This window comes from Polypterus senegalus, chromosome 1 (assembly GCF_016835505.1).
Source record: "Polypterus senegalus isolate Bchr_013 chromosome 1, ASM1683550v1, whole genome shotgun sequence".
NCBI classification, from domain to species: domain Eukaryota; kingdom Metazoa; phylum Chordata; class Cladistia; order Polypteriformes; family Polypteridae; genus Polypterus; species Polypterus senegalus.
Window position 1 is genome coordinate 285,548,599 of NC_053154.1, and position 12,134 is coordinate 285,560,732.

The 12,134-nt window shown below is 37.6% G+C and overlaps 1 protein-coding gene across 2 annotated transcripts in view; it reads right to left on the minus strand.

The window, feature by feature from the left end:
- The window catches only part of entpd1 (ectonucleoside triphosphate diphosphohydrolase 1), a 145,678-nt gene that overhangs the window by 42,246 nt on the left and 91,298 nt on the right, over window positions 1-12,134 (minus strand). For both annotated transcript variants that reach the window (XM_039776139.1, XM_039776131.1), the window contains exon 2: window positions 6,343-6,470. In XM_039776139.1, coding sequence (XP_039632073.1) covers window positions 6,343-6,470 — 128 coding nt within the window. The remainder of the gene's footprint in view (window positions 1-6,342; window positions 6,471-12,134) is intronic.

A 12,134-nucleotide genomic window follows, 5' to 3' on the forward strand; every position in this document is an offset into this window, starting at 1 on the left:
GTTCAGCAGATGTGAACTCTGTCATGCACTCAGTCATTAGTCCTGCTACCTTTAAATTGCTCAACAACAATTGCCAAGACTGTCAATCCTTCTCTCCCACTACAGAAGTCCAAGGTGAGTGATCAGTTTCTCTCTTTTAGTTTTGCTTGTCCTTCCTTTGTCTCTAGCATAAATTCACCACTTTATATGGGGCTTGGCTCTCATCCTGTGTCTGCTAATTACTGTTGATTAAATAGTAGCTAAGCCATTTAAGTGAGCGCATGCATTCATGTGCAACTCACAACAGCACGAGTTAAACTTCTGGACTCTGCTAAAACTCACTAAAGACGATAATAAATGAAACCATTCAAATGCCCAAACTCATCTCACCAGAGAGCTGTTGATGTCTATCAGTCTATAAGCCTTCATTGAATCACAAAAGGAAATTCTGGGACAATGGTTAATCATCCCAGGTATGTTCACCCTTCCAAAATCTCTTCATAGATAAGGTGGACATTTTATAGGAAGATCCAAAGAATCATAGGACATCAGAAGTGCTTTCCCTACTCAGCTAAGGATGGCATCAAGAACCTAATCATCACAAATGCACGGTGTTGGTGGGGAAATCACTGGTAATGAAAAACGATTGTGAAAGCTTACCTCACATTTGCCAAAATGTACATAGACGGGCACCGTTAAAGGCTTCAAAATATGAACTTTGAGGACAACATGGGTTCCACTAACTCAGAAAAAAGCTAATTCTGTATTCTGCAGCATGGATGACTGCAGATCTTTAATTCAACAAGGATAAAGTATTCACTGCCTTTGCCATTCCGTATGTTTGCATTTTGTTGTACGTGTACATCACGTCATAACTGGGCATTCTGTGAGCTGCATATTGCTCTGCCACTGATGTCATAGCCAAGCATATGGAAGCATGTGCTGAGTACAATGGCATAGGCTCTATTAGGTATATAAGAAAATGAACTGATCAGCACTTCCAAATGACTTGGTGAAACTGATTCAAAAAATAAAAAGAACAAAGAAAAAAACTGTCATTGCTGAACCTGCTTATCTGGTGACTGACCTGGAAGCACTGGATGCATGTATGATATTTCAAAGATTAATCTGTTATTTATGTGAGAAAAGAAGATCATCTTAATAATGTGACTGCTCAGTGTATGTTGATGACAATGTCGATCCACTGGTGTGTCAGATAAGGTTTATATAAATTGACAAATCTGCATTGGTGTGAGTAACTGCAGGAGTGTGACTTGGTGTTCACTGTGACCGAGTCTTTCCTTTTGCCTGATATTTCCAGGACAGTGTGCAGCACTGCCTGCCCAATATTGAAAGATGTGGATCACATATTCTGTAATAGATTACTGAAGTGATAAAGTGCTGAAACTTATTGATAAAGACGTTCCACTGGTAGCAATAAACTCTAACAAAGTTTTGAAGTATATTCTCTGGTGGCCAAGTTTACTTAGTAGGGCACTAAGGTGTTGCAGGTGGCGCAGTAATAAGGTGATCATGGGTTCGTGTCCTGGGTCCTCCCTGTGTGCTAGTGCTTTAAGTAGTGAGAAAAATGCTATTTAAATGTAAAGAGTTATTAGTATTATTAATGTGTTGCTTTAATTACATTAACTGTTACCAGAGAGCCCTATATAAAGCATCCTGCTGCCACAGCTACCTTACTGTGATATTTCTTGCTCTTAGTGTTCTTCACAATCCTTCCAGATTACTTGTGTTTTTAAACTTTTTAGTTTTTTTTCACCTTTCTGACTGTTATAATCAGTTTTTTTTGTGTATTCTCTTTCTTTTATTATCTTGTTTTGGTCAACATTTTAGGCTCTTAAAGACCACCATATTATATTCCTGCTGTCAAATGACTGTACGTAATACGATGGTAACACCCAGCATCTTTAAACATCCCATGGTGGAGTGAAGAATCATTCAAAAAGCTCCTTAGTCAATAAACTAACTTTAAGTTAGCACCAGGTTCTGCTGGTTTTGAAATCTCAGTTTTGTAGTTTGAGTTGAACAGTTGTTTTGCCCTTTAAATTCTGACAATTGATTTCTTCTTGAACTTCTCCTGCGTTTAGCTCATGCCTGTTCCTGAAACAGCTTTGCCTAGTGCCAGTATTGTTCCTTCATCTCCTGGGAATGTTTTTCTTACAATATATTTGAAAGTATCTAACTTACCCATAACACTGTTTTATTTTTAGGATTATAATTTTTTGGACTCTTCTTTCATTGTTGTGTAACAGTTTTCTGTTATTTGCTTAGTTGGCAAATTTAAAGCTCTTGTTTGTGTAATTAGCAATATTTGCTTTTTGTAACTTTGAAACTTAGACTTATTTTATTTTTAAATATTGTTTTTTCTCATTTAAATTAGTACATTAATTAAAATATTAAAAGGTTTGAGTTATTAAAATGTTTTGGTCTTTCCATTTGGAAAATTCATGATGATGCTTGTGTGTGTTTTCTTGTTGTTTTTTAGAGAGTGTTTCCGTAGTGTTAGCAGTTTCAGACTAAACAGAGAGGGAAAATCATTCCATCTGTCACTACCCAAAAAGGGGTACAATAACAAGAGGATCTACTGAAACACCAAGTCGTTTTGACAGCAAAGTGACAATAAGTCCAGCAAAGTGTTACGGACATGCAGAGTATTGCAAGGGAGAAATTACCAGCATATGGCAGAGAGGCCAGAAATCACGGACAGAAAGAATAGCAAAGCTGAAAGAAATACCTGAGACAAACAGAGAGAGAGTTGCCGAGAACAAGCGGCAAAATAAAGTCTTAAGTTGAAGTCAGAAACGGTCAAAGTCAAAGAAACAAACCAAGCACTAGGGCCTACTTGAATCAGAATCTAATTATCACTACAGAGAATGGAAGCGTTTTTGTATCCACTGTGGGATATCCCAATAGGAGAGTGACACCCTATTTATAGAGAATTTTCAGAAGCATGAAAACCGTAGTCGCTTTGCATAAATACAGGAAAACATGACGGTAATAAGAATAAACTAATACAGAGAAAAAACAAATGTATTATATATTTAAATGTATATTATGCTGGGTGTGAAATTGTATTCATTTTCCTGATTTTTACACTTGTGCAATGAAAATTAAGTCTGTATTGCAAATATTTTAACTGTCATAATCTTTTTTTTTTTATTAATTTTATTATAATCCATACAAAGCAATCAAGTTTTTACAAAGAGAAAAATTAAGTTAAGGACAGATCGATCCCCACCCCTGAGAGAGAGAGCAAGCCAAACTGCGTAAAATTTAAGGCTTGTAAACATACCTAAATTAATAAATTCTCTGTGCTTTATAAACTTATTTTAAAATATTACTGATTAGATCCTGCCATGTTTTGAAAAAAGTCTGTACGGATCCTCTGAGTATTTGATTTTTTCCAATTTCAAATAATATAACACATCGGTTTCCCACTGACTTAAAAGAGGAGAGTTTGGGTTCTTCCAGTTTATCAGAATAAGTCTGTGTGCCAAGAGTGTAGTGAATGCAATCACAATTTGTTTGTCTTTCTCCACTTTAAACCCCTCTGGAAGAACCCCAAACACAGCTGTTAATGGGTTAGGAGGGATTGTGAGTCCAAGGCTATCTGAAAGGTAATTAAAAATGTTTGTCCAGAATAATGTTAATTTGGTGCAGGCCCAGAACATGTCATAATCTTAAATGAATTATGAATTTTTGTGTGTTATTGTCTTTTGCATCAATGATGATGTCATTCTTGTTAGCTTCACACTTGCTTTTAGGGATACTTTCCTGTTGCAGTACTGTGACTATATATGCAATAATTTCTGATATGGCAATTGCTGTCTTATTTATGGGAAAGGGGTTGTGCATGAGCCACATATGACATTTATAACAAATAAAAGAAAGACCCTTCATAATTTCTATAGAATTAAGAATTTCAGATTTTTTTATTTATCTGCATGATAGGCCCTATGCTTGTGGGTTTTTCGACGCTATTCTGTTCAATGAGTCAGTCTATTGTGAAGAAAATTATATGGATAAATAAAGCAAACACTGTGTGTTACGTTCTGCTAATGAAAAACCCATTCTAAGCCATCCTCACATCTTCTCAATCGCAAGAATATATAAAATGGAATTTATTAATAGACATCTGTTGGTTTTCTTTTGATACTTTACATGAAGAACTAGCAAAATACCTGCGCTTCGCAGTGGAGAAGTAGTGTGTTAAAGAAGTTATGAAAAAGAAAAGGAAACATTTTAAAAATAACGTAACATGATTGTCAATGTAATTGTTTTGCCACTGTTATGAGTGTTGCTGTCATATATATACATATATATATATATACATATAGCAAAATACCTGCGCTTCACAGTGGCGAAGTACTGCCTTAAAATTTTTATTAAGAAGAAAATTAAACCTTTTTAAACTGAGGGAAAATATACCAATAATTATTTGTTAAGGATCTCTTTGTATGCCACATTGTGAGTTCGGCCCTCCAGTTGTAATATGACCAAGCTGTAGCTGTGCGCTGAGCTTACTCTTGCGCATGCAACGTACAGTTGGCCATGTGAACAGTAATCTTGTTTCAAATTTCACAGCTTGGATTGCTGCTGTCATAATCGGTTTGAGTTTCATGGTTTATTTCAATTACGTCAGTATTTGTAGGACTTGTGTTGAAGACACATTCAGCATCTGTCAAATAAGTACGTATATTGGTTTCGGTTAGCGCAAGGAAGCCGCCTACCAAATTTCGTGAAGATGGAGCCATGAATAAGAAAATTCAACATGGAGGACATTGTTGACCGTTATGACCGCTACGCGTAGAAATTCGAAATGAAACCTGCTTAACTTTTGTAAGTAAGCTGTAAGGAATGAGCCTGCCAAATTTCAGCCTTCTACCTACACGGGAAGTTGGAAAATTAGTGACGTTGGAAAGTTCAATATGGCGGCCGACAGTGGTGACATACCATTGAAATAAATACATGCATCGGTTTCGGTTACCGCAGGGAAGCCACCTACCAAATTTCGTGAAGATGGGGCCATAAATAAGAAAGTTCAACATGGCGGACGTTGTCGACCGTTATGGACCGTTATGACCGTTACGTGTAGAATTTCGAAATGAAACCTGCTTAACTTTTGTAAGTAAGCTGTAAGGAATGAGCCTGCCAAATTTCAGCCTTCTACCTACACGGGAAGTTGGAGAATTAGTGATGTTCGAAAGTTCAATATGGCGGCCAACACTGACGTCATACCACCAAAATAAGAATGCACATCGGTTTCGGTTAGCACAGGGAAGCCGCCTGCCAAATTTCGTGAAGATGGGGCCATAAATAAGAAAGTTTATAATGGCGGACATTGTCGACCGTTACGCGTAGAACTTCGAAATGAAACCTGCTTAACTTTTGTAAGTAAGCTGTAAGGAATGAGCCTACCAAATTTCAGCCTTCTACCTACACGGGAAGTTGGAGAATTAGTGATGAGTCAGTGAGTGAGTGAGTGAGTGAGTCAGTCAGTCAGTGAGGGCTTTGCCTTTTATTAGTATAGATTAGTGAATTACTGAGAAAAAAAGCATCTGTTTGCTATTCTGCGTAATTTTATAATGAATCTTTTAAGAACGGCGGCACGGTGGCGCAGTGGTAGCATTGCTGCCTCACAGTAAGGAGACTTGGATTCGCTTCCTGGGTCCTCCCTGCGTGGAGTTTGCATGTTCTCCCCGTGTCTGCGTGGGTTTCCTCTGGGTACTCTGGTTTCCTCCCACAGTCCAAGTACCTGCAGGTTAGGTGCATTGGTGATCCTAAATTGTCCCCAGTGTGTGTGTGCCCTGCAGTGGGCTGGTGCCCTGCCCAGGGATTTGTTCCTGCCTTGTGCCCTGGGATTGACTCCAGCAGGCCTCCGTGACCGTGTTAGGATATAGCGGGTTGGACAATGGATAGATGGATGGACTTTGCTGGTTCCCAAATTAAAATCTTATCTTAGTCTCTTTATGCAGGTTTTAAACTTCTACTTGTTTAGTGTTTCTTGCTTAGCAATTTCAAACCTCTGACATTACTAGGGTGTTGTACCATGTTAGCCATTATGGATGTAATGAGACGTCAAGCAAAATGACACTTTTTATTGGCTAACTAAAAATATTACAATATGCCAGCTTTCGAGGCAAGTCAATCCCCTGATTACATCTCGCCTGAAGAAGGTACCTGAATTGACTTGAAAGCTTGCATGTTGTCATCTTTTTAGTTAGCTTGACTTCTCATTAATCCTCTGACACTTATTTTACTAAGCAGTCCTTTTTAAAAATGTTTTTGTTGGTCACAACAACAAAACATTAACAAAATTTATATAATGAAATTAAAATGGCTTACCTTCATCTTCTGAGGAAGAGGCTTATTCTGTAGTACTGCCGTAGTGACAATTGCTACAATGCCCACAATGAATAAAATTGCGAGGATCACAATTAATTTTCTGTGCCATGGATTCTTCTGTTGCATGTCTGAAACAAAAAAAACAAAACAAAACAAATGATTAACATCCTCTTCTGTTGGAGAACACTTCATCTGAAATGTACCAGGTTTGTAAACTTTCAATATTCTGTAATTGCTGTGCTGCCAAAACGTACTCGTGTCAGGACGGCTTTATTAAAATATTATGGAAATCTTCTTTTTAGTGAACAGATTTCTAAAGCAAAGTGAATTCCGATAAATATAGCTACACATACTGTATGTTTAGTGTGACTGTAGGAGTATTTATAGAGAAAACCAAGCATGCTGACATTAGCACAAAACAATGAGTAATGGAACCCTCCATGGAATTTGCAACCAGCAGTCTGTTAGCCCTCTACAAATATCACAAAATTGTAGGTTTAAAGAGGCAGAATGATACGAGATGATTCAAATGAAAAATTCAAGAATAATATCTTAAAATTATGTAGCTTCATATGTGATAAATAATAAATTAGGCATTAACTGCATTTACTTCTTCTACCTAACAGGCAGGTGGTTGATTTATTATTTATCTGCATTATAGGTCCTACGCTTGTGGGTTTTTCGATGCTACTCTGTTCAATGAGTCAGTCTATTGTGAAGAAAATTATATGGATAAATAAAGCAAACACTGTGTTCTACGTTCTGCTAATGAAAAACCCATTCTAAGCCATTCTCACATCTTGTCAATCACAAGAATATATAAAATGGAGAGTATTAACAGACATCTGTTGGTTTTTTTTTGATACTTTACATGAAGAATTAGTGTATTACTGAGAAAAAAAAGCATCTGTTTGCTATACTGCATAATTATATAATGAATCTTTTTAGAACAGCGGCATGGTGGAGCAGTGGGTAGCACTGCTGCCTCTCAGTTAGGAGACCTGGGTTTGCTTCCCGAGTCCTCCGAGCGTGGAGTTTGCATGTTCTCCCCGTGTCTGTGTGGGTTTCCTCCGGGTGCTTCCGGTTTCCTCCCACAGTCCAAAGACATGCAGGGTAAGTGCATTGGCGATTCTAAATTGTCCCTTTTGTATGTTTGGTGTGTGTGTGCGCCCTGCAGTGGACTGGTGCCCTGCCCAGAGTTTGTTTCCTGCCTTGCGTCCTGTGTTGTCTGAGATTGGCTCTGGAAGACCCCCATGACCCTGTAGTTAGGATATAGCGGGTTGGATAATGGATGAATGGATCTTTTTAGAACCCCCAAGACCCTGAAATGGAATAAACATGTCAGAGAAGGTAACTTGTTATGTTATTCTCAGCCAGAACCTATCATTACATTAATAACAAATTAACAAATAATACAAAACTTAGTGATCTTATTTATTTATATTTATTTTATTAAAGGTTTTACAATTCCCAATAACCCCTGTGAAAAAGTCATTGTCCTGTGGCTCAATAACTGGTTATGCCACATTTAGCAGAAATGGCTACCATCAGCTCTTTTTCTTTCTTAGCAGTGTACAGTATATGGCCTATAACATCTCATCGACTCTATAACTACTCAAACCATCCACATTCCCTCTGCCTCATACTTATTACCCTTCTCTTCCATCATGGAGCTTCTTCCTAATCCAAAAAGGCCACCTCAAGTAATGTCCAATGCCAAAGAGCGTGATGTACAGTATAACATAACATCATTTTAATAAAATTAGTACTGCACCACAGCATTAGGCATACTTTTCTCCCTCCCAGAACCCACTGTGGCACTTTGAATTGAGAAGTCCAAGGAGAAAAGAATTTAGTAAAATAAAATGCTGAATTTATAACAACATACATCCAGAACCAATTACAGTCAGGTCCATAAGTATTTGGACAGTGACACAATTTTCATAACTGTGGCTCTGTACACCACCATAATGGGTTGGAAATAAAGGAATCATTATGCGATTGAAGTGCAGACTTGCAGCTTTAATTTAAGGGGTTTTTACCAAAAATATCTTATGAGCTGTTTAGGAATGACAGACATTTTTCTGCATAGGGCTCAAAAGTATTTGGACATTGGACTAAAATGCTGTTCCATGGACGGGTGGGAGCAGTTCCCTCATTATTTCATTAACTATTAAACAGTTAAAAGGTCCAGAATTAATTCCAAGCGTGGAATTTGCATTTGGAAGCTATCACCGTGAACTCTCAATCTGAGGTCTAAAGAGATGTTCATGCAAGTAAAAGCAGGCCATCATTAGGCAGAGAAAACAAAACAAACCCTTTAGAGATGATAACAGAAACACCAGGAGTGGTCAAATCAGCCATTTGGTACATTCTTTAAAAGAAGGAAAACACTGGTGAACTCAGCAACACCAAATGGTCTAGAAAACCACAGAAGACAACTGTGCTGGATGATTGCAGAACTCTGTCCTTGGTGAAGAAGAACCTCATCATGTCATTTAGCCAAACCAAGAACACTTTCCAGAAGGTTGACCTATCACTGCCAAAGTCTTCAAGAGAAGACGGTTTAACACAAGGTACTGGTAATCCTCAAGCATAGGAAGGACAAATTAGACTTTGCCAGAAAACATTTTTTTTAAATTCTGTCCAGTTCTGGAATAATTTTCTTTGGACCAAGGTATATATGTTGGAAAGAGAAGAGTACCGAGAAGAGAAAAAATGGCTCATGATCCGATGAATACCACATCATCTGTGAAACATGATGTTGGCAGTGTTATGGCATGATCATGCATGGCTGGGAATAAAGTCAGATACTAGTGTTTGTTAATGCAGAATGAATTCTGAAGTTTATAGGATTATACTTTCTGCTCAGATTCAGCCAACCTCACAGGATTTTGCTTCCTAATACAGATGGACAATGAGCCAAAAATGCTTCAAGCAAGCAAATCAACTGTTTTTCAACTCAAGGTAGTGGAAAATTCTTCAAAGGCCGAGTCAATCAACTGACCTCAACCCAACTGGACATGCATTTCACTTGCTGAAGTTGAAACTGATGGCAGAAAGCCCAATGAACAAGCAGCACCTGAAGACAGCGGCAGTAAAGGAGTGGCAAAGCATCAGTGGAAACCCAGCACTTGGAGATGACCGTGAGTTCCAGATTTTAGGCAAGCACACAGAGACAAAATTATGAAAATTGTGTCACTGTCCAAATACTTATGGACCTGACTGCATATCCAGTTAGGTGCTCAATGCACATACTTACACTACTTGGCACAAAGCAGACACATAGTCTACATGGGATGCTCATCCATCACAGGAAACATGAATGTATATACCCACAGTTAGTCCTATGATACCTATTTGTAGTTACTAATTACTTTAACTTGCACATCTTTTAGGATGTGGGAAGAAAACCAGAAATACTACAGAAAAAATACACAGTCACAGAGCGAACATGCAGACTCCTCACAGAGAAGCTCTGCACCAACATGGAGGAAGTTAGGAACACGCACTGAAACAGCACATTGCCGCATGACAAACCAATCGCAGATTAGGACCCGAGTGCAGCCATGCGATGGGGGACACCCTTAGCACCACACTAGTTCAGATGGAATGGAACCAGTGTGAGGGTTTTTTATGGTGGCTGGAGTGCCAATTCTGCCACCAACCCCCAGGTTTTCCCTGCAGGTTGGAAGGCCTTCATGCAGGGCTGGATGCAGATTAACGTCATACCCAGGATGGACATGACACAAAGCAAAACCACTGTTTGTAATTAATGGAAAAGTGAACACTTTCTATTCTGCCTTATCTTAGTACTAGGGTGTTGTACCATGTTAGTCATTATGAATGTAGTTAGAAGTCAAGCAAAATTACACATTTTATTGGCCACCTAAAAATATTTCGATGCAACTCAGGCCACTTCTTCTGGCAAGATGTAAATCAAATCGATGATTTACATGATTTACATTTACATCTTGATTGACATGATACATCTTGGCTGAAGAAGGGTCCAGAGTTGCCTCGAAAGCTTGCATATTGTAATCTTTATAGTTAGCCAATAAAAGGTGTCATTTTACTCAACGTCTCATTGATTGAATTATCTTAAAAGCTGAACTCATTGAAAATAGCTGTAACAGTTGACTGTTAATGTGTAATCTTCAACAGTATTGTTACTGTAGGCCATGAACTTAATATGAAGGTAAGCAATGCACAAAATAAAACAAATTTATAACAGATTTCAGGCCTATTTTTCTCATCAGGCAAGGATAATAAAACTGTTTTCATTCAAGTATGGTGGCAATAACTGCAGAATGAAAGAAGGGCCCATTGACTTCAGAAGCTGTTTTTAACTAAGTTGTATTGCAAAATACAACCATTTAGTTACAGGTTAAGTCTCTCCTGAAAAAATGAAAATGCAGTAAAAACAAACGTTTCAGCGTTTGAAATAATAACAGCCTCAGAAGACCGCACATAGGACAGTGTAACTGGTGAGTTTGGAAGGTGTAGCCACAATGACTTGGGTGTATCAAAAGAAATTCACAAGGAAGTTATTTCAATCAATCAGATGTATGTAAACTGTTCTATTTTCTCTAATTGCCACACATCAATTCTTTCTGTTAACCGTCGTGATTACTGTTTTCTTTTGTTCCTTGTAGAGGCAGTTCATGGCAAACCACTATGTGTAATGAGACAGAGTCTCACAGTTTATTGCGAGTGACGAAAGAACCGTTAGATAATAACGTGAATCTGAAACATAGCCATTGCTAGTAAGGTCAAACTCGGGACATCAACAATATATCAAGCAGCCAAAGCACTGGGGCCAAATAAAAGTCAAAGACAAAGAAGAGACTGACAGCAAAACAAGCCTAGTACTTGGCTTACTTAGAATTGAAACTAACACTAGAAATAAGTAATCTCGACTCATGTCACATAGATAGATAGATAGATAGATAGATAGATAGATAGATAGATAGATAGATAGATAGATAGATAGATAGATAGATAGATAGATAGATAGATAGTCACTATATGATAGATAGATAGATAGATAGATAGATAGATAGATAGATAGATAGATAGATAGATAGATAGATAGATAGATAGATAGATAGATAGATAGATAGATAGATAGATAGATAGATAGATAGATAGATAGATAGATAGATAGATAGTCACTATATGATAGATAGATAGATAGATAGATAGATAGATAGAGAGATAGATAGATAGATAGATAGTCACTATATGATAGATAGATAGATAGATAGATAGATAGATAGATAGATAGATAGATAGATAGATAGATACTTTATTAATCCCAAGGGGAAATTCACATGACTTTTTAATACCAGAAGTTCAAGTGACATTACAGATATGATGACCGTCGTCACGTGACCCATTATGTTCAACACATAAATAATAAACTGAAAATTTTAAATAATTACAAATCGTTCCAAAACAAGTTTCAAATACAAAATCTAAAGACATTATTGTGTACCAGGACACTGTGGAGCTGATTGACAAGGCCTGTGTTCCCATCTTTAAAGTGTTTTACTCATCAGCTGACACTGCTAGTCTCCACGCATTCATCTCTACCTGCATTTTTATAACTTGAAGGAATTTCAGCTGTAGAGATTTCCTCCTTCATGACAAATTCAGTCTCCGCGTGTTTTGGACTAAGCATGTTCTTGTCAGTCACTTGCTAATAGCGCACTATCGACACATAACAATGTCAATTTTATTTAATGTGTAAACTACTAGTTATGATAAATGAACAAATGAACAGTTCAGTA